This window comes from Crocuta crocuta, unplaced genomic scaffold (genome assembly GCF_008692635.1).
Source record: "Crocuta crocuta isolate KB4526 unplaced genomic scaffold, BGI_CrCroc_1.0 scaffold36, whole genome shotgun sequence".
NCBI classification, from domain to species: Eukaryota; Metazoa; Chordata; class Mammalia; order Carnivora; family Hyaenidae; genus Crocuta; species Crocuta crocuta.
The window spans coordinates 16,448,817-16,476,037 of record NW_027532203.1 but is presented as its reverse complement, the minus strand read 5'-3'; the positions used below and the strand labels follow the sequence as shown (position 1 = coordinate 16,476,037).

The 27,221-nt window shown below is 50.7% G+C and overlaps 1 protein-coding gene across 2 annotated transcripts in view; it reads left to right on the top strand.

The window, feature by feature from the left end:
- Positions 1 to 27,221, top strand: part of CTIF (cap binding complex dependent translation initiation factor) — a 215,513-nt gene that overhangs the window by 14,548 nt on the left and 173,744 nt on the right. For both annotated transcript variants that reach the window (XM_077777642.1, XM_077777641.1), the window contains exons 2-4: positions 1,692 to 1,763; positions 21,959 to 22,032; positions 23,506 to 23,610. In XM_077777642.1, the coding sequence (XP_077633768.1) occupies positions 1,692 to 1,763; positions 21,959 to 22,032; positions 23,506 to 23,610 (251 nt within the window). The remainder of the gene's footprint in view (positions 1 to 1,691; positions 1,764 to 21,958; positions 22,033 to 23,505; positions 23,611 to 27,221) is intronic.

Sequence of the window (27,221 nt, the reverse complement as noted above, 5' to 3'; positions counted from 1 at the left end):
ATGTAACATATTATTTAATTTAACCTTTCCTTTTCATTTTTTTTGAGAGAGAGAGAGAGCATGAGCACAAGTATGGGGCGGGAGGGCAAAGGGAGAGGGAGAGGGAGAGAGAGAATCTTAAGCAGGCTCTATACCCAGCACTGAATCCAACATGGGGCATGACCTTGAGATCATGACCTGAGCTGATCAAGAGTCAGAGGCTTAACCAACTGAGCCACCCCTGTGTCCCTAGCAGCTATATCTTAAAAAGGAAAAAGTTAAAAAAATAAATAAAAAAAAATGAAAAGGAAAAAGTTAGGGACACTTGGTTGGCTCAGTCAGTTAAGTGTTCCACTCTTGGTTTCGGCTCAGGTCATGATCTCATGGTGGTGGGATCCAGCTCTGCCTGTGTCAGGTTCCGTGCTGAGAGCGTGGAGCCTGCTTAGGATTCTCTCTCTCTCTCTCTCTCTCTCTCTCTCTCTCTCTCTCTCAGCCCTCTCACACTTAGGCATGCATGTACACACTCTCTTTCTCTCAACATAAATAAACATTAAAGAGAAATAAAATCTGGCTGCTAGACCATTTAAAATTTCATCTGAGACTCCTGTTTGTAGCTCTCATATTATTTCCTTTGGATAGCGCTGCTGTAGAGTACATTTGTACTGGCCTGTGTCATCAGCGCTATACCCATGCCCTTGACCCACAGTCAGGAGGGCATGGACAGCTAAGGTTTTACAAAACCGTGACTGCACTGGTCTTGAGCCATTCATGCTCACAGTTTTGAGCAAGTATGTCAAACAGAGATATTTGGCTCCTCTGCTTTTCATGTATCACACAGGGTCTACAAGGTCAATGTTCAACATTAACCTAAGAGGCTAATTTATGGTGTAACACAATAATAACAACACTACCAGATAGCCAGATGGCACCTTATAAAGGAAAACCTATACTGCTACTACTACTTCATATCTCTACAGCGTTTTTATAAGTTTATAGAAGTCCTTCATTTCAACTCTGTTGTCGCCCAGCCTCGCTGGCCCCATTTTGTAGATAACAAAATCAAGCCTGGGAGATCTACGGATTTCAGTGGCTCTCAGACTTCAGGCGTGTCAAAAGGCACAAGATCAGCCTCACCCTCATGGATTCAGAGGGTGGAGGGTGGGGCTTAGGAACCGCCTTGCAGCACGTTTCAGGGAATCTCTTACAAGTGGTTGTCAGACCACATTTTGGGGCACCCCAAGTGTCTGAACTCCTGAGGGGTGAGTGCCGGGACTGAGCTGGAGCTGGGTATATGGGAAGATCCACACCTATCTGCCTCACCTCTAGCTCTAACGTTGGCACTGTGCAGGGCTGGTGTGGCTAAAGCCAGCCAGGCAATCAGATGAGGTCCTTGTTGTTCAAAACGCAATTACCCTGTGTCATGTGTGGTTGACCCTGGAATGCATCTGGGTCTCCATCACTCCAGTGGGTTTAGGTGAAGGGGAGTAGCTTGGCCTGCCCCAAGCATACACCAGAAAGGGTCACCGCAAGGTGGCGTTTGGAGATGCCAACGTGGACCTGAGGGTAGGGAAGGATTTGCCACCGCAAATGGTCAAGAAGGATTTTATCCTGGCTCGACTGCCGAAGAGCAGGGCCAGACCTGGAGGGTCCAGACAGGGTGAGGATGAGCCTCTGTGTCCAGCCATCGCTGACCACCCATTTCTCCCCCGCAGTGGACAGCGGACTGCAGCGAACATCTGGACAGCAGCTGTTCCTTCTCTCGAGGGCGAGCGCCCGTGCAGCAGGTAGGGGACCCGCCCTGTGCTCCTTTGGGGGTTGTAGTGTTTTCCTGTCTGTCTGGGTTCCTGGGCTGGCTCATGATGGCTCTCCTAAGAGGTGGTGCTGAGGAGAGAGCAGGAAACAGGAGAGAGGAGGGTGCAGTCTGCTCTCTGGAAAGTTTTCCCTGAACCCCCAGCCCACAGTGAAGCACCCCCTCCTCAGAATCCATCGATTCCTGAGATTTTTTTTCTCGTCAGATATTTTCATCACTTGATGATGTTTGCATCAACATCTACGAACAACTGCAGGTCCATTGAGAGGAGAGTGCATAGGTGATATGTGGAATAGTATAATGAATGAACTTGGAGGCTCACATGGCAGCACTGGGGGGTAGATCCCACCAAGAGTTGGACCTCTAGGGTTATGGTGCTGGTCACTTGAGATCACTTCTGCTTCAGGTTTGCAGAGGACCCCGAGGGGCAGAATGTGGGGATAAGGTGTTAGCACCCTGTCTGTGTACACACACACACACACACACACACACACACACACACACACACACACACACCAGCCATCCAGGTTGCTGGAGCCCGCTGTTTCTCTCTGCTGCTTGCCTATGAGATCCCTGGGGAGGAGGGGGGGGGAGCCACACAGGCACGGGCTGTGCAGCCTGGAAGGAAGAGGCGGCAGCTCTGGTGAACCCCAGGCTCTGTGTACCCTTGGGTTATCCAGCCATCTTCGCTGTACCTCATGCCTACCTATGGGAAACCATGGGATTAGAGGCCGAGAAAAACATCCATCTGCAACCATCAGCTCAGCCCCACACTGTGCCTGTCCAGCCAGATATGGGGAGCCTCGATGGGCTCCTGCACTCACTGCTCTGAATTTCAAAGTAACTTCCTTCACACATTGCCCCAAGCCCCCTTGTTTGTGCTAGACTTCTGTCCCATGGCACCTGCTAAATCAACTCATCTATCTCTTCTGTCCTAAGGGAAGATGGTCAGTGGCCTCAGTTCTAGATCTTCCTTAGGTTGCAGAGCTTTGTACACCATGATGTGTGCAGATAGGTTCCTTCCCAGCTATAAGATGTTTATGTGTGTTTCATTGTTTCTTGGGTAGGAAGCTCTAAGGAGAACCCTGGGGAGGAAGCACGAGACCCAGGTTCCCCTATGTGCTCTGCCACAAACGTGGTGAAAGTCTTTTCATCCTCAACTTCCTCGTATAAAAATCAGGAAACTCAATAGCCTCTGAGGGTCCTTCGCTTCTCCATGCCATTTTGTTTTTTAAATTTTTTTTTTAATGTTTTTATTTATTTCTAGGAGAGAGAGAGAGAGACAGCGTGAGCAGGGGAGGGTCAGAGAGAGAGGGTCACAGACTGAAACAGGCTCCAGGCTCTGAGCTGGCAGTCAGCACAGAGCCTGATGCGGGGCTCGAACCCACGAACCGTGAGATCATGACCTAAGTGAAAGTCGGACGCTTAACCGACTAAGCCACCCAGGCGCCCCTTCTCCATGCCATTTTGTAACTGAGGTCCACGGAGGTGTAATGACCTGACCAAGCTGGGACTTGAACCTGGGGCTCTCACTATCCCCTCCCCCCATTTGGCTCTTTATCTTGCCTTACTCTAGCAGGTGTCTTTCTATGGAGAACTTTTGTCCTTGTCACTAGATTGCCAATGCTTGGTCAGGAACCCTGTGTTATCCTTGCTGAATCCCTAGGGCCTAAGTGCCCTAAGGCCTAGCACATCAGGAGCACCGTCTGCCAATGGCCTGTGGCACCTACATAAATTTTCCCCTAACTTTTCAGCGGCAGGGGTAGGCTGGGATCTGGGGACTCAAGGAACAGAGGGTCCCAGGGAAGACTTGAAGTTCTTAGATGGGGGACACAAACGGCTGATTAATGAGAGACCAAAAAGCTAGCTCTCTGTTATTTGGTCAGTAGGTGCTTGATTCTGGAATCTTCCGGATTCTTCCCTTTTTTCCCCTCTCTCCTGTATCACCTTTTCTGGGCCCCCTTTTGCCACCAGTTCCCTCTGGTCTAGTTCCCCTGTCACTCCCAACAGGATTCAGGGGGGCTGAGAATGGCTCATGCTCCCACTTGCCTCTGTCACCCCAAGCCTTCCTTTCATGGTCAGGTTCATGCCCCTGGAATATGGTGGGTGGGGAGTTGGCCAGACCACAGGCTGATGGAGCAGGGCTGGGGGCCAGTGGGAGGGAGCACTCTGGCACCACAAGCACCAGCTGACCCCCAATCCCACCTTTGGGGAGCAGCTTCGCAGTCACCTTGGAGTAAGCGGGGTTAGACAAGATGAAATGCAACTGAATTTAAAGAAGAAGCTGTAAAAGGCTCATGTTAGACTTTTCCTTCGCAGGTGGAACAGACGTAGGTTCGTTATGGAGGCAGAGCCCCAGGAAGGTGGAGATGGGGTCTGGTTAATACAAACCTACCTTACTTCCCTGATGCACCCAGAGGATGGGGCCATTTTGGGAGGGACCTCTTGCAAGTCATGGGGCTCTCGGCCCTGCCACCGCCCCCAAGTAGAGTCCCTCCATCTGATCATCTCAGAGGGAGGAAAGGGGAGGGGGAGAAGCCGAAGGGCAGCCAGGGCACTGAGACAACCATGGCCTTGGCCCCCTGTGCCTTGTATCTTGTGGGTAGTGGGGATCTTCTGGGGTGAAAGGGAAGGCTGCTTTGTGATGCGGCTTAGATCCAAGGAAACCCCCACCTGCCAGAGACTTCAGGGGTGTTTGTGGAGGGATTTCCCATAGATTTGTCAGCCAGGGAGTGTCTGTAGAGGCTTGGCGCTAAGCCCTGCGTGCACCTGAAATATGGCCCCTGCCTTTAAGGGCCTTACCATCTAGTTAGAAGGACAAGATACATCGTGTAAGGGACAAGGTATGCTCAGGACAGGGAGAGGTAGGTGTCCAAAGGGTGACCCGACCTCAGCTGTCACAGAGTTAAGGAACCTAAGTGGGGCGAGCAGGGAAGCTGGGATTGAGCCAAGCCCTCTGGATGGAAGGCCACGTTTTGTACCCTGGCGCTGTATGCATAGTAGGTGGAGGCAGGAGTCTGGCTGAAATAATGTCTTCTTGGTTCAGTGATGAAAGACCTGATGGACATTAGTGATTCACTTAATTTAGGGTACACACAGTAGAGTGGTATAAACAAGGTGGAGATTTCTCTCTCGCCACCAGCTTGGGTGGGCATTTGGGGTTGGCATGGCAGCTGGACGGTGTCAGGGCCGTCTCCCTCCTCATCACTATGCCTGCTCTAGAGTGTTGCCTTTGTCCCTGGCGACCCCTGCTGGCTCATGTCCATGCTCCTGCCAGCAGGAGCCCTGCCCTGAGCCCTGAGAGCTACTTCCCTCATGAAGTAGCCATCTTCTGATACCCTCACATAGAGAAATCAAAGCTGGACAGCATCTCTTAAGTGACTGCGTTACAAGGAAAGCCCTTACCTACACTGTCCTAAAGTAGCTCGCTGATGGAGGGGGAACCAGGAGCTGCCATTGAAGGGTGCGTTTTGCTGGGTGCAGCTCTGATGGGTACATGGGTACATCCTTCAAAGCTCCCTTCATCCTGGCCCACCAGGGGCAGGAGCACTGGCCCCATGAGCCCACTCACTGTTCTCATTGCCCCCTTTCATCCAAGCAGGCACCCTCACTCAAATTCATGTTACAGTCAAGCTGTTCCACATACATTTGCCTATCCCGTCAGGCAGCCGGTCAACCTTGAGATGAGTGCTAGGGCTCCCTCTACATCTTTGACCGCCCCTGGCCCGGGGCTTTACACATAGTAGTCACTCAGTTAAGATTCCTGAGACTGCACTGAGTTGGCCCAGGCCCAGTCCACGCAGTCAGTCCCTGGTGGGCCCTGTTCTTCTGGCCACACCAGTTTTGCTGTTTCTAAGGTCTTTGGGATGGTAGGGGAAGATCTGCTACCCCACGCTCACCCATGGGGGAGAATTTCAGGAGGAAACTAAAGGTACTTGAAGATTGGGGTGGCTGGCTAAGTGAGCATTCCACCTTGGCCACATGGGCCCAGGAAAGTGGGGTCAGAAGGAGGATGCTGAGATTCTGCATTCTGCCCAGGAAGCTCTGGGTGGTGGGTCACAAATCGTGTCCTGAATGTATAGCCCAGGTGTAGGCACCATTTGGGGATTAGCCATGCACTGAGATTATATTTTGTCATTTCAATGAATGCAAGGAGGAGATGGGAAAAACCATTGTCTTCTTTGACCCTTTTTAGAGGCACAAAGTGGGGGTAGCCTAGGGTGGGTTAGGTTCCATGAGATGGGAGGCAGGGGCTCAGAGGAGAATGGGCTACAGATAGTCCTGAAGAAGCTTACCCAACTGCCTGCAATTGGGATTTGGCTGTATTTGGGGTTATTTTACATCCTGGCAGCCTCTTTCCAAGAGACCTCGTCCATCACCTAGTCACGGAGTTAGGAAGTTGCAATCATTTCCAGCTTTTCACTGTAGTAGGGGAATCATTGTGGAGATGATTTGCAGGAAAGTAGCTGGTATGAGAGACTGCAACCCCGTGCATTTAGAAAATGTCTCAAGGTACCAGTGTGGGATTTAGCATTCAGGGAAGAAAGCCAAAGGCATATGAGAGGTTGTATGAGGTCAGGAGCTAGCAACTCTTCTCTGTCTGCACAGAAGTGCCAAGGAAAGAAAATGAATGTGTACATCAGAGCCTTTCATTAGTCCTTGAGAAGGACTTCCTGACTGAAGAATTTATCAGCCCGTGGTGTTGGCTGTTGAACAAGGTGATGAAATCTTCACTGGGATCCTAATGGGCACATCTCCTTATCAGGAAGGTTCACGCCGAGCCCTGGGAAAGATGTGGGTGTGTTAGAAGTGAGGTCTTTGAGTCCTGGCAGTTGGCCTGGGATCCCACATTCCCTGGAATGATGAGAGAAGGGCAAGGGCACTTTCTCTGTCTCATAGCACATTGGAGCCTCAGGAAGGAGTGCAAAGAGCCTTTGTCCCAAGGGCCAGGAGAACCAGATGTTGAGCCAGGTGTGGCACACATTTCCATGCCTCTTCTGCGAAACAATAGACTTCTCTGAACCTCTCTGGAAATCTCTTTCATTGTTCCTGGGTCTCCAGAAAAGAGCAACTGGATACAAATAGCTGCTAAAAGTAGCAGCAAGTCTGGCTTTTCCTGATTTCTCCACTGTTCCCTTACTCTCCCTAATACCTGTTCCAACCTGTGCCTAGGTTTATTCTAGGTGCCAACATTGCCTCTGATCCAAGTGACGGCCAGTAGTAGGCAGAGATGAGCCTCTAAAACACAGCTTACCTCTGACCCACGGAAAAGGGGAGAAGGAATTTTCTCCCAGTTTTCTTGCTGCCCTCTATTAATTCTAGTATTTGGCCCAGTGCCACTTAAACTCATTAGTACAAATGAAAGCTTAGTAGAAGTGCCCAGATTTTTACTCAGCTTCTGTGGATATTTAAGAAATATATTCATGGCACTGCTCTCTATTTAGTATTTCTTGAGTATCTGCTGGGATCTTGGAGGACACATATAAACTGGAGCCTTTGGGCTCACTGCCTGTCTATACAGTTGAGGCCAGTTAACATGGAACAGGCTGAGGGCACCCAGTGAAGTGCCTCAAAGATGCAACCTGACCACAGATCGTGCAGTCATTCCAAAGAGTGGTCCTGTTGGTCTCTGTAAGTAGAAAGATGCTTCGCAGGACATGGGACATGATCTGTGCCCTCAGGAACGGTTAGGATGTGTGACCAGACAGAAGGGAGGAGAAAAGAGGGTGAGGGAGACAAGAAATGGTGTTCGCAAGTTGGGTGTAATGTTGGGGTGTCAGGGCAGCAGGAGAAAGCACACCTTGAGTGGGCGGATTGTGTTGGGTGTTACAGGCGTGGTAGGAATGAGCGCGGTGGATGTGGACGTGTCTGTGTGCTCAGCTGAGATGCCGGAACTGCTGTCCACCCCTGCCTCTCTTGTGTACCTTCTCTATCTTCTATTTTCTCTCCATTCCATACAGGTAAAGCTCTGTCCCTTCATATCAATCAGGATAGCCTAGGTAATGCTGCGGTGACAACCTATTCTCAGTAACTTTGAACAACCCATTCAGGACCCAGCCTGATGGGGCAGTTGCCGTTTTCCCCAGTCACTGTGATGGACGGAAAAGGACCCCTGGAGAGCCTTGCACTGACAAGTCCACATTCCAACCTAGATGTGATACACATTACTCCCCCTCCTTGTTTGTTGCCCAGACCTGGTCACATGGCCCTACCCAACCATAAGCACCATGAAAAATATCATCCCACTGTGTACCCAGAATGGGGGAAACCAGAGCTATCTGGCGACAGGCTCGAGTGATTATCACATGCCCCACCTCTAGTAGAAGCTCTCTGGGAGCTAGGGCTGACCTCTTCCTCCCACATCAAATCCAGAGCTAAGCAGGTCTCCCTGGAACCCTAGAGACCACTGGCTCTCAGATAGACAATGAGCTCAGAGGTCACCTGATCCACGCTCCCGCCCCGCAGTGCGGGAATGCCCTCATGCGGCTGTTGAGCTGCTAGATGTTTCCTGAAATGGGGAGCTCACTACTTCAAAAGGCATCTCAGAATGTTGTTAGGCAGCTCCATTGAGTACAATGTTCCTCTTTTTTTTTTTTTAATGTTTTTTATCTTGAGAGGAAAAAAGAGAGAGAGCATGTGAGCATGCATATGCTAATGAGGGAGGGGTAGAGAGAGAGAGAGAAAGAGAGAATCCCAACCAGGCTTCTCGAGGTCAACGCAGAGCCCGACTCAGGGCTCAGTCTCACGAACCATGAGATCATGCCCTCAGCCCAAATCAAAGCCAAACGTTTAACCAGCCGAGCCACCCAGGTGCCCCTACAATGTTTTTCTTTGATTCAGCTGCAAACCATCTTCTCATAACTCCAGCCGATGGTTTTAGTTTTGCTCCCTTTGCCCATTGCTGTTTTAGTCTCTCCCGCAGCAGTCCAGCGTGGCCAGTCTGCCTTTTAAGCTAAATGTATTCATTCCTGCAACTGTTTCCCTTTGTCATGGTTTAGTTGCTTCATTCCTCTGTTTAATTATCCGTTCTTTCATGCATTGATCCAATCTGCATGTTGTCACGGAGGGCTGCCCGTGTGCCCGGCAGCTTGCTGGGAGGTCGGAAGCAGGATGGTGAAGCTGACGGGCACAGTCTCTCTTTACACAGAGGTTAGAGAGAAGACAGGCGCTTACCCCGCAGTGCTGAGATGTCTGGGACTTGACACAATGGTTCTTAGGTCCCGTCCCATCCTGGGTTACTCTCCTGGGAGCACTATAACTATGATTCTTCCTAAAAAGCCTCCCCGAACTGAACACGGTCCTGCTGGCATGATCTGATTCTGCAAACTCTGGTGCTCCCAGCATGTGAGCCTCTATTTTCCAGAAGATATCACCTATCCCTGTTCTTGAGGAGCCTTCTAGCTCCAGCTTATCTGGGGGAACTAGGATACAACACTTAAAACAGTATCGATGGTTGACTTGGAGGGAAAACAGTCAGCATCCATGGAGCCCCTGATATAAACAGTATGAGCCATGTGGCCTACTGTCTGTCCTCAGGGAACCTGGAGTCTGCTTAGAGAAATAAGACTTTCTCTAGTGTGAAAGCAACAGTCCAGAGCAGCATGTGAATACAGGAAGAGTAGGGCTGGTATCTGCAGAGGTGCTTGCAGCTGGCAGAGGAGATCACATACACGGATACACAGGCAAGAGGGAGGAGGCGCCATGCTGTCATGGTAACAGCACTGGCCTGGGAGCCAGGAGACGTGAGTCCTAGCTTCCATCTCTGACTTACAATTGGGCCATAGGTAAGACAAGTCACCTTGCAGTAGCCTGTTTGCCTCTTAAAAACAAGATGACCTAGACGTAAGGGCATCAAAATATATTGTTAAAAATACAGACCTAGATTTCTGCTTTGGGGAAGATGGAGTATATATTCTTTTCTGTAGTCCTCCTGTTAAATACAACTAGGATCCTGGAGTATGAAGATTCTGAAAGGTAGAGATAAGAAAGCAGACCAGCTAGAGTTTGGGGGACCCGAGCAAGGATATAGTGGTGACTTCCCTGGGTTTCCTTTTTGTCTCTAACATCCCAGACTTGAGGCTGAAAAGGGAGGTAACCAGGAAATGAAAGTGGACACAGATCTTTTTTAAAGTACCAATGGGAAAGTCTGTTGTCTCTACGCAAAGGTCCAGGCAAAGATATTTTCTCTCAAGATAGAAAAGTTTTAGGAGCACCTGGGTGGTTCAGTTGGTTGAGCGTCCAACTCTTGGTTTCAGCTCAGGTCATGATCTTACAGTTTTGTGAGTTTGAAGCCCCCATTGGGCTCTGTTCTGACAGTGTAGGGTCTGCTTGGGATTCTCTGTCTCCCTCTCTCTCTGCCCCTCCCCCACTCACACTGTCTCTTACTCAAAAATAAATAAATAGACTTAAAAGAAGAAGAGAAAAGTTTTAGATAATTACTGCTCTACTCCAGCCAGATAGCACAGAACAAAGTTTAGCCCCACCCTCACCCACGCCAGCAAAGAATCTAGACTGCCACTCTCACTGGGTTGTAATGAGCCCTCCCACCCTCCACTGGGGTGGTGTCAGAGAAGGCCAGGCAGGCAGCTGGGACTTTCATACCTGCCAGCTTATACGAAGGGTCCCTCACAACCCCCATAGTATTAGGGGAGGCCATGTGGGGGCCTGGACTTCCACCCCAATTCAGCAATATTGAGACACCCCTCCTCTCCCTGCTGGGTTGTGTCGGAGTGAGTTCTATTAGAGAGTTGAGACTTCCAGTGTTGCACAGTAGTAATGAGGCCACCCCCATGGCAGGGTCACTGAGGACTCTGGAGTCCTGGAATTCCCACCTCCATGACAACAGATGCTCCCCTGGACTTCAACCTACACTGGGAGACATGAGGCTATGTGCCCCATCTTTTAGCTGCCAAAGTGGTATCACAAAAGGCCAGTGAACACAGAAGATTTAAATATGATTCAGTCTCATAAGATAACATGAAAGTGTCCTCATTGCAACAAAAAATCATTTGTCCTACTAAGAGGACCAGAGATATGTCACACTAAATGGGAAAAGACAATCAGTAAATGTCAACACTGAGATGAGAAATTGGACTTATCAAAATTAAACAGGAAAAATCCTGTTTAGAGGATGAGGAGACAAATTACAGAAACTTTTGGAAAACATGTATCTGACAAAGGACCAGTACCCAGAATATATAAAGAACTCCCCACACTCAACGTTTAAAACAATATACTTAGAAAATAGACAAAAGACATGAAGAGACATTTTTCCCTGAAGAGAGAAGATGTACAGATGGCAAAGAAGCACACAAAAAGATGTTCAACATCATTGCTGTAAGGGAAATGCAAATTAAAGCCACAATGAGAGATTTCACACCTATCAAAATAGCTAATTAAAATAAATATAGTGACAACACCGAATGCTGGTGAAGATACAGAGAAATCGGATCACTCATACATAGCCGGCGGAAGTGGAAAGTGGTACAGCCATTCTGGAAAACAGTTTGGCAGTTTCTTAAAAAACTAAACCTGCAAGTACCATATGATCCAGTCGTTTTACTCCCGGGTGTTTATCCCAGAGAAAGGAAAACTTATGTTCACACAAAAACCTGTACTCAAATGTTTATGGCAGCTCTATTCATAATAGCCCAAAACTAAACCACCCAGATGTCCTTCAACAGGTAAACAGTTAAAACAAGCTGTGGCACTCAGCAGTGAAAAGGAGTCCGCTACTGACACTTGCAGCAACCTGAGTGAATCTCCTGGGAATTATGCCGAGTGAAAAAAGCCAACCCTCCAAACTTACATAGTCTATAATTCCATATATATATGTGTATGTATGTATATATATATAATATTCTTGAAATGACAAGATGATAGAAATGAGGAACAGGTTAGCAGTTTCAGGGATTAAGGAAGGGATGGTGCAGGAAAAAGTGGGTGTGGTACAGAAGGGCAGCAGGTGGGAACCTCGTGCTGGTAGAAATGTTCTGCATCTTGACTGTATCAATGTCAATATCCTGGTCTTAATATTGAACTATACGTTTACAAGTTTCCACATGGGGGAAACAGTAAAGGGCACAGGGCATCTCTGTGCTATTCCTTACAGCTAGATATGAATCTACAAGTATCTAAAATAAAAAAAAAATTTTTTTAAGAACAGTAACTTTTGTCGCATCAAAAGCTTTCAGGGAAATCCTGTATGGAAAACAAAAGGGGCAAAACAGCTTGGGGGGGGGGGCAGGAGGAGGAAGAGCCCACCTGCTGTCTTCCACTCCATCTGTCCCATTGCTGTGGGAGCACCTCTGCAGAACCCCCTGGGTCATCCCTGGACCTGATGATCTCTAAGTTCCTTTCCTCCCTGGCCTTCTGTAGTTCTGAGTCTGGGCCTGGCAGGAAGAGAGAATCTCTGGGGACTGGGGAGCTTCGAGAAGGCCTCCCTATGAGGATGACATCCTTTCTCTTCATAAGAACATGCAGGGTGGACGACTGGGGACAGTTAAATGGGCCTGCATTATTTCAGCAGATGCCGAATAGGAAGGCAGCCAGAAGTGGCCTGTGGTGTTGCCCAGTGCAGGACAGGTTCACATAACATGGCCATTTAAATCTGAAAGCACAAACTTAGCCAACCAAGAGAGTGAGCAGAAAGGATTGGATTAGGAGAGGTATACTTGGTTACAGGCTTCAGTCGTTATTTCCCACCTCTCCCTTTGGGTCTTGATTTAAAGACAGTCAGGGTACAGGGTACCTGGGCGGCTCAGTTGGTTAAGTGTCTGACTTCAGCTCAGGTCATGATCTCACAGTTTGTGGGTTTAAGCCCTGCATTGTTGGATTCTGTGCTGATAGGTCAGAGCCTAGAGCCTGCTTCAGATTCTGTGTCTCCCTCTCTCTTTCTCTGCCCCTCCCATTCTCTCTCTCTCTCTCTCTCTCTCTCAAAAATAAAGAAACATTAAAAAATTAAAAAGAAAAAGAAAAACAGAGTTAGAGAGGGAAGGGCAGACAAACAGGAAAGTTTAATAATGAAAGGAATGGCTTTTGTGGCTCCTGAACTCTGCTCTGGTGACACCCAGGAGGCCCTCTGTGCTGGCCTCTGGTCTGCCTTTCTCTGCCTCAAAGACCCTTCTATTGTAGGGACATTAAAATATTGTGGGGGGGGAGGTCCATCATGGTCTTTCCCATCAGCATGTGGGGTGCTGTCCTTGGTGCTGAACACACAATCATACATGTGCACACACTCGCACACATGCACAGAGTTACTAGGACGGGACTGTCTCTCAAATTCTAGTTTCATTGGAGCCTGAGAGGAGTTTCGGACCCAGCCTGTTAGAAATCCCTGTTTGGGCCCAGGAGATGCTTTCTGGGGCCTTTGTTCTCAGTGTCTCATATTCTGCCTACTGTCCCTACCCCGACTGGGGAATCACTGATCCAGTCCAAGTGCTCATGGCACAGAGAAAGCAGCCTCAGTCCAAGAGGCTGAGTGACTCTCCTGAGCCCTCCAGGAAGCAGCTTGCAGGCCTAGAGTCCTGCTTTCCCCACTCTTAGTCCAAACCATGTCGGTACTTGCAGGAAGTTTCCCCAGAATCTCTGAGCTCCTCTGCTGTCTCCCCCAAAGCTAGCAACAGGGGTGGCATGTATCTTGTCACATGGTGCTTGACTACATGCCATCTTCCAGTGTTCTTTTTGTTTCTGTGACTCTTGTTTGGGCAGTAAGACCTGGGAGGGCCGGGATGACAGACAGCCTCAGGACTAGGCCCCTTCTGTGGGCCGAGGCATGGAAGTTGGGTGGGGTCCTTGGAGAGGAAGGAGAGAAGTTTTGTCCAAGTCCAAAGGGATGGCCCTCCTCATCATCTACACCTGGAACCTGTGTCCATGAAGTGAGACAGTTTGTCCACGTTAGAGTCAGCCTTGCTCTTGGCCCTCACAATGGACAGCATCTGCGGAAGAACATTCTGCACCAAGGAGGGAGATGTCCTGGGACTGTGAGCCCTCTGGGGAGCAGGGGCTGTCCTGCCTTTGTCTTCCTGGTGTCCAGCACTAGGCCCTGTGCAGGTGCTCCCAGACTGGGCTTTCACATGTGAGAAGCCAACACCAGAGGCTGGCCACCCCTGCCTCAGTGTCCCCTAGCACAGCTGACTTACAGCAGACAAGCTGAGGGAAATCCAGACTGACATGCCCCGGCTTCCTCTAGTTGGAACTTCACCTGTGACCCTCCTGGTAACGGAAGCAGTCCTTCTCCTCCTGTACGCTGCCCTAGCCAGTCAAGATTTGCTGAGTTCCTAAACCCATGTAGCGTGGAATTTTTGACACATACATACCCACACATGAGCACATAAATCACTCCACAGTTGCTCACTAATAAAGAAAACCCAGCAGCACAGAGGAGGGTTTATTTTCCCACTGCTCCTGACTTAGCATGTTTCTCTACTGTACAGTGAGCCACTCCCACCTTGTTTCACTCACTCAGGTACAGAGCTCCCCTCTCCATCTCTGTACATTCCAGCTCACACCCTTAGACTCCGTCTTACCTTCACTGCAGGTGATTTCTCCCTCCATCAGCACTATCTTCCCAAACATCGCCAGAGATGGACTCAGAGAACCCAAATGTCTGGAGGGGATGGATACCTGCATGGATATACTGCATTATAGCAAGCTGCAGTGAGGTCACAGTTAATTTGAATAATGTAAGCACCGGTGCAGCGGTGAAGAGCATAAACTCTGGGCCACACCATTGTATACATTCCCATCCTGGGAACGAGCTCTCTGAACACAGGCAAGTTCTCCTACCCTCAATTTTCTCATCAGTGAAATGGGGCTTCCTAGGGTTGTAACCAATGTGAAGTACTCAGAGGGTGCCCGGCCTTCAGTGAGTGGTGCATCAGCAATAGTTGGCTGTTGTCATTGCCGGAGTCCGGACTTCCTGAGCTGGGGGTAGCAGTGTCCGGCCTGGCTCTCAGGCGGCCCCAGTCTCTCTGCCCGTAGGCAGGCTGTTTCCATTTCTTCTTCCACATGGTTTAAAGTGCTCATTATCCCTTTGTGATCTGTTCTGAGAACAGCACGGTTCACACTGGCACGAGGCCCCCTAATTGCCAGGAAAAGGGCCTGTTGTGAATGATTCGGCAGCGTTTAAGTGCTAAAAATGATCCACTGTAAGCGCTGGTTGCTTCTGATTAGGCTTCTCAGAACCGTGGCCTTGCAGCAACCTGGGTGGCAGGGTCTGGGTGACCTCAGGGCTGGGGAGGGGAGGGGGCTCAGAGAAGAGCTCTAGTTACAGGAACTGGAAGATGTTCTTGAAGAAGCCAGTGCAGTTTTGTGGTGGGCTGTCAGTGCCTGGACACCCGAATCCTTGCTGAAGAATATTCAATGAACGATGCTGGGTCCCATGTCTAGGATGAGATGTGAGTGAGTAGAGGGCTACAACAAAAAGTGAAGCCAGGTTCCTAATGGAGAGGATGCAGAATAATTGAGAAAGAGTGTTAGAAAACCATTTCCCAAAGTAGGTTCTTTGGAACCCTAGTTCTGCAAAATTCTCTGTGGACTAAAAGGAAGGATGGGGTGGATTTCTGGCTAAAGGAGTTTGGGAAATACTGCCTGCTCTATTGCACCTACCTGAAGAGTCAGCATCCATCTAAGACCAATAACGTCACCGAGAAGTTTTGCATAAAGTAATTTATTTAACAATCATTTGGGACACCTGGATGACTCAGTCCGTTAAACATCCCACTTTTAATTTTGGCTCAGGTCATGATCTCACGGTTGTGGGCTTGAACTCCATGTCGGGCTCTGCACTGACAGTGCAGAGCCTGCTTGGGATTCTCTCTCTCCCTCTCTCTCTGCCCCTCCCCCCATCCTCTCTCCCCAAATAAGTAAACATTAAAAAAACAACAGTCTTTTAACTCAATGTGCCCCAGACATTTACAAGGGAGCCTTTTTGAACTTGTTTCTTCCTCACCAAACCGTTTGAACATCCAGTGTTTCTAAAAGTGTGTTCCATGGGCCACCCCAGCTGCACTAAATTTAACCTAGTGATGCTCCTCTCCCTGCGTGATTCTGATGCACATTGACATTTAAGAGCCAGTGGATTCGTGTTTCGAGAACACCACTGGGAAGCACAGCAGTCGAAGAGCTGGGGAGGTCTGGAAGTGCTGTGGGTTCCTGGGGCGCTAGCGGCAGTCGAGGAAATGCAGGTCTGCAGAGAGGACGGGCCGTGAGCTGGGTCCTATCAGAAGCAAAGACTGGGGTTGGGGAGGACATTTGTTTTCTATGAGTCTGGGTCCAAAGGGGAATACAAGCCTCTATCCTGGGGGGCTTGGCATGACCTCAGAGCCCTTCAAACTAACACCATGCGTTAGTAGTGTGCCTATAGAGGCCTTGGCTGCAGCCTGGGGACAAGCCAAGCGCTGGTCACCCTCTGCTCTGTCCTCTGCTCGTCCTTGCCTCTCATGCGGCTCCTCAGTGTGGGTAAGGGGTTGGGGTGGTTTGGACGGGGAGGTGGGTCTGGCTCCAGGTGTGAGATTCCAGAAGTCAGACTATAGTCTGCCTGTCTGTGGGTCTGTCCATCTGCAAGCCCATGCCCCTCTGTAATTTCTCTGTAATAATAAGAGTGTTTGTGGAACATGTGGCCTGCATGCACACACGTGTGCTGGGATAGATCAGGCTTGAGGACTGGTGCCCAGACCTCAAGAAAGGGGGACATCCGGACACTCTAATGGCTTTGACAGGACCTGAAGCCCCATGGTAAGGTGACCGCGTGGTCAGCTTGGAGGCCGCCAGCCCAGAGCTGGGTGCAGGGGATGGGCGTATGAAGCTCTTGGTTCCTGGTGGTCCAGTTTCACCGTCGCCGTCAGTGTGGCCCCTCCAGGCACTGCCTGGGCCACCACCTCGGCATTGACGAGAGACGGCAAAGGAAGGCTCAGCAGGTGAAGTTCTTCCCTCTCTGGACCAAGATTTGATGGAGATTGATTTTGCTTCCAACTGCCAGGCAATTTCTCCAGCCCCTGTTGAGAAATGGTTGCATGCCGTGATTATATGCCCCACACATTCTATTGCAACGAGCTCTGAGGAGACATCCTGAGTCTGTAAAATGTGCAGTTACGATGTCAAATAGAGCAATAATAAGTAGGTCATCCCCTGTGACCAAGACTTTCACTGTGAGCTTCTCCAGACTCACCCTCTCACCTGTCAGTGCGGTTACCTTCCTGTTCTCATTCAGCACACACAGGCCCCTCAGTCTCGGCTCCTCCAGCGGCCCCGGGGGGTCCTCACCCTTGCCAGGTGCCCTCACCTCCTCCAGGGCTGCTGAATGTCACAGCTGCAGGGGAACTGTCCACATGATTCTTTTCCTGGTTGTGACCTTCCTGTCCCTTTTTTGTGTCGTTCTCTCTCTGGCCCATGTTCCTCACTCTTGGTGCCCTGGAGTCCTAGGCAGTAAATCGATCTTTACACCCTAATCTGTGAATCAGTCCTTCAGACATGATAGCAGGAGGGTTGGGCCTCCCCCACTTACAGGAGAGAGTCCGGTTAATCAGTTGGCAGGTGTTGGAGGCGGACCTACTGTGTGCCTGACTTGGCCACTGTAGAGGCACAAGAAGAGAAGGTAGTCAAGGAGCTCACAGCCTACTTGGGATCATGGTGGAATCTTGAGGACATTTGGCTAGGCGGAGTCTTGTACGATTCTACCTGTGTGAGGTGCTCAGATTTGGGCAAATCACGAGAGAGAAAGTAGGGTGGTGGGGGCCAGGGGCCGGGGGAAGGGGCGATGGGAGTTAGTGTTCAGTGGGATCAGAGCTTCCCTTCTACGGGGTGAGAAGAGTTCCAGAGATGGATGGCAGTGATGGCTGAACTGTACACCTGAAAATGGTTAGGCTGGTAAATTTTATGTTATGTGCATTTTTATCAGAGTGGGGAAACTGGAAAAAGAAACAACTTACCAGGGAGATGTAACATTTTTATAAGGGAGTGATGACAAGTGATTCTCCCCTGAAGCTGAATCAGTAAGCACCAGAGTAGGTCAGGTATTTAAAGGGTCGGGGATCAGGGAGAGATACTTCGTCTTCCTCCTCTGAAGGACAATGAACTTCACTCTGGGTGAGGTCTCCGGCACGTGCTGCAGAAGAAGGATTTATTTATTCGTTTGAATTTTTTGTGTGTGTCTATTGACCTTTGCATTGAAGCGCTCTACCCACGGATAATGACGTTTGAGGTCTGGGAGGGGTGCTGTGAACACACCTCAAGAGGCCTTGGGGCTGTGCCCTCATGGGGGTTGATTGATAGAAGTGAGCCTCTTTAGTCACGTGCGATTTCAGAGTTGCATTGGAAGCCAGCCAGGCGCCAGGAGTTGGGATGGGGAGGGGGATGGGGCAACTCAAGGAGGGAGGGAGGGGGTGGTCCTGGAACATTAGGGGTCACCTGATTCGAGGACTGTAAATCATGCCATGATTGGCGAGTGATGTCTGCCACTGGCCGGAGAGGGAGTGGTGGCAGCATACTTGGGTCAGAAGGACTCAGTCTGCAGCAAACAGCTTTTCCCATTCAGAGAGCTCTTTATTTAAATCTCAAGCCCAGACTTCACTGAGGTCACAGGCTCATCGTGGCAAGAGGAAGACAGTGAAAGTTGATTGAAGCAAAAGTCAGTTCTGCAGACACTTCTTAGGCACTGAGTGTAGAGTCCTTGGGGGCCCAGAGAGGTGCCCGCCAGTCAGTGTCCCTGATCCAGCGCGGGAGAGGGGACACTATAAGCAGATGGAGCGAGAGCTGCCGCAGTCCACCTGCGTGGATGGCTAGTTTAGGGCAGAGCAAGGTCGCTGCAGTTGGGTGGTCACATGAGCCTTCCGGGGAAGCCAAACTTGGAAGGATGGAGCCTGTCTGCAGAGGGGCAGGAGAGGACCACGATGGGGCTGATCAGTCACTGTCAGTAACGAAAGGGATTGTGGGAACGCAGGACTGGACAGTGTGGGTAGGAAGCACAGAGCCGCCATGTGGCACCATATGGAGAGGTTATGGCCCTGAGTAAATGCCGTTGACTCACAATAGAAGATTGTGGGGCCTCTCAGGGCGTGGTGAGAGCAGAAAGTTTTGTCACTTAGAACTTAGGGCTTCCGGCTGGTGGTGCCACAGGCAGGGCCAGTCCTCTTATCGATGAGGTCTGAGGTCATGCACCCTCCCCTGTGTGCCCTCAGCCCCCCATTTACGGCTCTCCCTTTTCCCCACACCCCCTCTTTGTCTCCTGGTGTCTGAGAAGATCCAAGCGTTGGGCCCCTCTGCTGGGAGGCTGGGCCACTGTGCTCCCTTTCCTTCAGATTGATTAAAAGCTGGAACGCGCCCGCAAACTGCTCTCTCCCTGGAAACTAGGTTGGTTTCCACGTGAGCGGCTGGTGAGTCAGGCATGCTGAGTACGATGCGGGCAGGGAGGGGAGCATGCTTGCCGGCTCTGACCAACCTGAAGATGAGGAAAATCAAAGACAAATCCAATCCCCCAAATCACGGGGCTTCTCTGTCAGGCGCTGGTGTCTCTGGTTGTTGGGAGAGGCAGAAGTGGAGTCAGTGAACCTGGTTCAAGTTCATTTCTAGTCCACTGGGGCTTTGTTCAGCAGGCTCTGGGGTGATGTTGGCTGTGGTCTGCAGGAGTCGCCACCAAGGAAGATAGAAGGTGGGACTTTTCAGGGCTGGCTCCTGGGGAGGTGGACATTGGGAGGTCAGAGGCCAGCCTGAGCCGGCCTGGGCTGCTCTGTTTGCAGGATGCAGGAGACCTTACCCCTCAGGTGGACAGTGTGGCTGCGAGGACGTGAGAAGGTCCTGGGGTTGGCACAGGGGGTATCTGCTGACTGCAGGAGGAAGGGACATGACTGACCACCTTTGCAAAGGGAGTGTGTAGAGGGACAGGTGGTTGGTCGCCATGTTAGTTTGCTAGGGCTGCTCAATTCCACACTTCTGACCCGCACACTGGCTCAACCTAGTGAAAGGTATCATCAGTCCTACAATGCTGGAGTCCAGAAGTCTAAAATCAGGGGGTGGGGAGCCAGGATCCCTGTGAAGTCACCAAGGAAGGATCTGCTACATGCCTGTCTCCCAGCCCTCAGTGGCTCCTCGGCTTGTGGCAATGTGACTCCGATTTTCCGTGGCGTCCTCCTACTGAGTGTCTGTCTCCATGTCCAAATTTCTTCCTTTTATAATGAGAGCAGTCATATTGGACTAGGGCCCACCCATATGACCTCATCTTAACCAACTCCATCTGCAACGACCCTATTCCCAAATAAAGTCACTTTCTGAGGTACCAGGCGTTAGAACTTCAACATATGGATTGGAGGGGGGCCACAATTCAACCCCAGCAGGCACTGAGGAGCACTCATGGGGCCCATCGTAGGCCCTGGCTAGGACAGAGTGGGTGATGTTGGAGACCACCAACTCACCCCTGTGGCACCCCCAGACACTCTCTGGGCTGCTGTGCCCCCCTGTGCAAACCCAGAGGCCCTAAAGTTCCCCAGAATGCCCTGTTGGGTCCGGCCCTTCCCACACACTGTCCCCTTTTCCAGCATGACCCCTTCCCTGCTTTTCCCTCTGCTTGCCTCGCCTCCATGAATCCTTGCGTCCCCTGCTCGGGACGGGTCACCAGCAAAGTTGCTTGTGCTCTGGTCCCGTTATGGCCCCTTGAATCAGTGCACATATCACACTGTCTTGTCATTATTTATTACATGTGTGTCATTGCACACCTACCCTTCTTTGCAGGCAGGGCCTGTGACTCCCCCACTTCTGTGTCTTCGGTGTCTGCCTCGACTTAGGCCCATGGAAAGGTCTCAAAAAGAAGATCATCCAGGGTAGGAGCTAATGGACCTGAGAAGTGGCAGGTTTGGGGACAGATCAGTCCTCAAAACAAAGACTGGGGACACTGTCAGGAATCTAGGAGGGCCTAACACGCACGGGAAAAAAAACGTACATATCACGTGCATACAGCTCAGTGGGTTTTCACAAGCTGAACACATTTATGTAACCAGCACCCAGAGCAGGAAACAGGGCATTACCAGTCCCCCAGGACCCCCCTGGGTCCCGCTTCCTGAATTCTGTTTCCACAGCTGGTCTGTTGTTGAACTTTATATAAATTGAATCATAGAGTTGGTACTTTTCTTTGTATCTGGGTTCTTTTGTTCTTCTTTATGTTTTGGGGGCTTATTTATGCTGTTGTATGTCGTTTTAATTTGTTTATTCTCCCTGCTGTGCGATATTCCAGTATGTGAATGTGCCACAATTTACTGTCTGGTCAACTGCTGGGAAGCATTTACGTGGCTTCCAGTGGGATCTATTGTGAGTAGTGCTGCTCTGTACCCTTGTGCGCTTTGTACTGTAGGTGAATATCTGTGTGCATTTTGGTTGTGTTTATACCTGGGAGTGACGTCCTGGGTCATAAGGTGTGTACACAACCAGCTGTCCTGGAGGTGGAAGTATTGGTTTTAAAGAGTGCGATGATGAAAACAGGCTGGAGGGAAAACGAGGGATGGAGGGCATCAGAGGTAAGGCAAGTTGTTGGAGAATTTGGGGAGATTGTCAACCGAGGGGCAGAGAAGCCAAATTATAGAAACTGGATGAAATAAGGTGTTTTCTGTCTACGGGATGGATCGCGTAGGGGACATTGCAGGACAAAGACTGTAGCGGGGTTAACTTAGAGAATTTAATCACTGGTGTACCTTAGTCAATGGGGACTTCTCAGGGCCGCCTGATTTCAAGAAGTAGGGCTAACGCCAGTGGAAGTCAGCCTCCCAACACAGACCTGCCTGTGTGTCTGGGTTTCCGGAGCCTCTGCCTGGGAAGAAACCACTGCCATCGGGCTGGCAATGCTGGCAGCAGCTCATCAGTGTGGCAGGTTTGAAGAGAAAGCCATGGGCTGGGGGCAGCAGAAACTCCGGCTGTTTCTGTACCTGATAGCGTAGCTCTGTCAGCCACCAGCAAAGTGAGAACCTGAACTGGGGGGAATTGGAGGGGGGCAGGGGTCCTTGTGACTTACCCGGTACAATGGCCAGGATGCTCACTCCAGCGGCGCTCTCCAGCCTACTAGCTGCCCAGAATCACCAACCGAGGGGCTGCCTCTGCAGACCTCTCTGGGATTAGGCCTATGGCTGCGTGTTCTCCGTGTCCTGACCACGCAAATAATGCCCCCTTTTTTCATCCCGTCTCTTCCAGAACGGCAGCAAAGACAACTCTCTGGACATGCTGGGCACAGATATCTGGGCTGCCAACACCTTTGATTCCTTCAGGTAAGTTTTTCTTCCTCTTGTCTGTGGCGTATGCCTCTGGCTGGGACCCCAGGTTCATGTCCTTAGAGGAGCTCCATGGAGTCTTTGCAAGTTGCGTAAATGTTGAGTGTTCTTTGATCAAGAAGTGGAGAGAAACAGAGGGGGTGAGATAGAAAGGATACTGCTGCTGAGGAAGGAGGTCAGAGAGAGGGAGAAAGAGATCAAAGGAAAGAAAATGAGAGAGGAGACCATCCAAGAGAAAGAGAAGGAAGAGGAGGTAGAGAGGATTGAGGGGAAAGAGAAGACAGACACTAACAGTCTAACCACAGAGAGGGAGAGAAGGCAAAGCGATGGACTAGCGGCTGGAAAAGCAAAGGAGAATGGCACATGGCAGACACCAGGCAGCCCATGTTGCCAGAGACAGATGACTGTGGCTGCAAATACTCCCCCTCACCTGAGCTCACAGGGTTTGGAAGGGATGGCTGCAGAGAGGCCTGGGGGAAGGAAGGGTTGTCAGTGGCATAGTTTCTAGAAGGTTTCTGATGGGCTGGGTTGGAAGAACAGGTATGGGCCAAGGTTCCTCAGTCTGAGGAGATGGTGCCCCTGAAAGGTTTGCTAATGGGTGCCTACTGTATGTTCACTCCTCTGGGGAGTGACGGCTTGGGGCTATGTATGGCAGTAGCCCTTTAGCTGCACTCTGCCCCGGCCTTGGAGCTGGCCAACACTGGGCATGCTCCAGGCACAGCTGTGGCTCAGACTCAGGCTTTCCCAGGATGGAATCAGCCTGGTCTCCCGGGACTGGGGCTCTGTGGGACTCAACCTCCTGCCCCACCGACTTGCCTTGTCTGCCTCAGAGCTGCCTTGCCACCATTTTGAGCTGTTGTCAGAAGTTCTAGGGGCGCCTGGGTGGCTTAGTCGGTTAAGCGTCCGACTTTCGCTTAGGTCATGATCTCACGGTTCGTGGGTTCGAGCCCCGCGTCGGGCTCTGTGCTGACTGCCAGCTCGGAGCCTGGAGCCTATTTCAGTCTGTGACTCCCTCTCTCTCTGACCCTCCCCTGCTCACGCTCTCTCTCTCTCTAGAAATAAATAAAAAAAACCTTAAAAAAATTAAAAAAAAAAAAAAAGAAGTTCTAGTGACAGGTTTTTGGCCTCCTTTCTTTCCAGCCTTCCTGAAAGCAAACTCTGAAGTGGTTTAGGGGGTGCCGCTGGAGAGCAGGCATCAGACCAACACTTCTGTTTTATAGGCATGCATTATTGTACAGCAGGGTTGAGCCTCCTGCCCCGCTATTGGAACACAGAGCTGACACCGCCACCTCCATTCCGAGTGAGGGGTCTCTGTCGACCCTGCCCTCGGCTGGTGGGTGCCCTCCCCATCCTGCCCACCTCTTCATGAGGATGCTCCCTGCTGGGCTTGTGCCCTGTTGTCTGAGTCCATCAGTAATGGGGCTGGGCTCTCCTTGCCTCAGAGATTTCTCACCTTTTCTCGCCCTCTAGTGGTGCCACCTGGGACCTGCAGCCCGAAAAGCTGGACTTCACGCAGTTTCACCGGAAGCTGAGACACACGCCTAAGCCGACCTTGCCACACATCGACCGGGAAGGGTAAGGGTGACTAGAGGCTCTTACATAGGGGTATCCTGGGGCAGAGAGGGGCCCGCTCCTGCTGCCCTAAGACGGGCGGGCATCTCTGCTGCACTAAGAACACACAGGTGGTTGATGTCCAGAGAGGCTTTCCACCCAGAACTGTGCGCTCCCTGGCCTCTGCCTAGAACCCCTCCACCCTTCACTGCCCAGTCCTATCTGTCCTCACGGCCAGATCCTCTTCCTGACCACCTACCGTGGCTCTGCTTGTCAGTGACCTAGTGCAGTGGGTCCTCATATTTGATCAGGACCACTCGGAGACTTGTCAAAACAGCCTCAACACCCTGAACTCTGATTCAGGAGGCCTGGGGTGCGGCCTGAGAATGTGCATTACTAACAAGTTCCCCCAGGGGATCCAGGGACCCCACTTTGAGAACCACTGGTGTAGTGTTTGATTTTATACCGGGTTGTCTCATTGTCTTTTTATTTCATGTATCAATGTTACCTTTTTCTCTTAACGATGTGTCAGGGCCTGGACTGACCTCGGGACAGGAATATAACTGACACAGGGTTATGAGACAGATGGTTTATTTCTTCTTTTCTTTCTTAAAATAATTTTTCTTAACTTAGAGTCACATAACCATTAATAACACATTAACCATTTTTTAAAAATATATTTTTTTGATGTTTCTTTTTTTAAGTTTATTTTTGAGAAAGGGCATGTATGCATGTGAGTTCGAGCAGGGCAGGGGGGCTGAGAGAGAGGGAGAGATAGAATCCCAAGCAGGCTCCACGTTGCCAGCATGGAGCCCAACACGGGACTCAGTCTCACAAACCACAAGACCATGACCTGAGCCAAAACCAAGAGTCAGATGCTCAACCAACTGAGCCACCCTGGTGCCCCCACATTAACCATTTTAAAGTGTTCAATTTAGTGTCGTTTCATATTTTCATAATATTGTGTAACTACCACCTCTGTGTAGTTTCAAAACATTTTCAACAGCCCAGAATAAAATCCTTGTCCACTAAGCACTTACTCTCCACTTCCCTCTTATTCCTGGCACCCACCAATCTGCTTTCTGTTTCTGTGAATTAACCTCTTCCTGTTATTTATATAAGTGGTATCATAGGTGGCCTGTATCAACACTCCATTCCTTTTTGTGGCTGCATACTATTTCATCATGCGGGCCTATTATATTTGTCTATACATTCATCTGCTGATGGGCATTTGGGTTCTTTCCATGCTCCGGTGGTTGTGAATTATTCTGCTATGAACATTCGTGTACAAGTATTTGTTGAGTCCCCGTTTTCAATTCTTTTGGGCAGGTGCCTGGGAAATGGAATTGCTGAGTCACATGGTCCAATTCTGACACCATTTCTGATGTGTGTGGGGTTTTTTCCCAATGCCACCAAGCAGTTTTCTGATACCAGTGGAGTGTCCTGCAATTCAACTCCATGCTGACACCATCTACCTGGGAACAGCATCAGACCCCCTGGGTTGAGGGCTCAGTCCTACAAATTGCCCTCTCTCCCCATGGCAGATGCCAGTCCAAAGTCTACGCTGTCCCTTGTGCTTCAGACATCTGACTGTAGACTGGGGTTTCCAGCGACACCACCCCCCTGGGTTCTGTTAATTTGCTAGGGAGGCTGCAGAAGTCGGGAAAACATGGTACCCACTAGATTACTGGTGTATATAAAAGGATAGAACTCAGGAACAGCCAGATGGAAGAGATGCATCAGACAAGGGATGCGGGACGGTACCAAACTTCCATGCCGTCGCCAGAGTGCCACCCTTCTGGAATCTCCTATGCTCACCAACCCAGAAACTCCCCCAAACCCCTCCTTTGGGTTTTTTTTGGGGGAGGAGGCTTCATTACACAGGCATGAGTGAGCAAATCATTGGCCATTGGTGACTCTCTAGCCCCTCTCCCCTCCCTGGAGTTCAGAGTTGGGACTGAAAGTTCTAACCCTCCAACCTCATGGTTGAACCAGCCCCCTCCCTTGGATTCCCTAGGTGTTTTTTCAAAAGTTGCCTCATTAACAGAAGGCACCTTTATCTTCTGTCCTCACTTAAGAAATTCCAAGGATGAGGAGTTCTATACCAGGACTAGGGACAAAGACGAAATACATCTGGTATAAATCACAGTAGCACACATGGAAATTCCATGTTTCAAGTTTTAGTGGAGCTGCCAAACTCTTTCGCACAGAGGCTGAATATTTTGTATTCCCACCAGCGACACACAGGGCTTTTCCACATTTGTGCCAACATTTGTTGTTCTTCTTTTCTTTATTATACTGATGGCTTTTACTTTTCCTTCCAATCCCTTGCTGTCCACCCTCCCCTCCCATCACTTCAGATCTAAGCATAACTGATATTGTTGGTTGTATTAAACATCACTGCATCTCACCTGCTCCCCCATCCTACCCTGTGGGCACCCCTTCTCTGACCGCCCGGCTCCCACCAGCACAGAGTCATGAACAAACGCCCGGGGAGGGAGATCCTCTTGGCTCTATTGGAGAAATGCAGCTCAGACAGGCAGACTCACTTGCCCAAGAAGAGCCACAATTTAAGGCCTTCTGACGCCATCCAGTGCCCAGGTCGTCACACCAGAGTGTCTGTGAGTCAGTTTAACCCCCTTAAACTTTCACGCAAAATCATGTGTTTGTGTCTCTTTTTCTGGGGAGAGACCCATCACTTGCTTCCTACTCTCCCAGGGGACCCCAGCCTCTCACCACGGCTCCTTTTTCCATCGTCTGTCTGTGTGGGATCCACCCAAACTCCCGAGATCAGTTTTCCCTGGGCGGAGAGGGGAGATGGCCTTCAGCACGTGGAGGCCCCCTACCGGAATGAGAGCATAGGTCGGGACCTGGCCTCCCCAGGTTCCAAGGGGGTCCTGGGCGCAGCATCCAGTGGCCACCTTGTGGCTAAGGCAGGCACTATGTCACCCTCAGAGCCCAGCCGTGCTGGGGCTGGACTCTGCGTGCCAAGCCACTGCAGCATCCTCGGAAGCAGGGTACCACTCGGTTGCCAAGGCTTCCTGCAGCCCATGTTTCCATGGCGGGACAGAAATCAGAGAAGGCTGTTGCCTTGGCAACCTTGTCGGCAGCAGTGACTCAGCAGGTCTGTAGCAACCTTCTGCCCTCTGTACCTGTAGTCCTTCCAGAGAGCCCTGGAGCCCAGCAGGACGGGTCTCAGGCGACAGCAGCCCTCCTTGCACACAGCCCCCTGCTGCCCCCTGAGGATAAAACACCACGCCTATGCTGTGCTAGGCTGGTGTCTGGCATTTGCTTGGAGCTCAGGGCAGCTGGGAGTCCAGAAGAGGGCCTGGGGGGGGGGGGGGGGGGGGGGGCGGGAGCGGAGCAGGTAGCACACGGGACCTGGGGGAGAGGGTGTCCGCTGTTCCATTCAGCCCACAGGCGCCAGCTTTCTCCTCTCCCGCTGCCAAGGTGCATATGAAATACAGATGCAGGCCACTGGTACCTTCATAGGCCAGCCCGTACTTAAAAGGTGGTTGGATATTTCCAGGGATTTCTCCTTATCTGCAGCCCAGCACATCAAGAGGCTGGGGTGGGGGTCGAGGGTGGGGGCAGAGGGGGTGAGAACTCTCTTCTTCTCCCTCATGCCCCTCCCA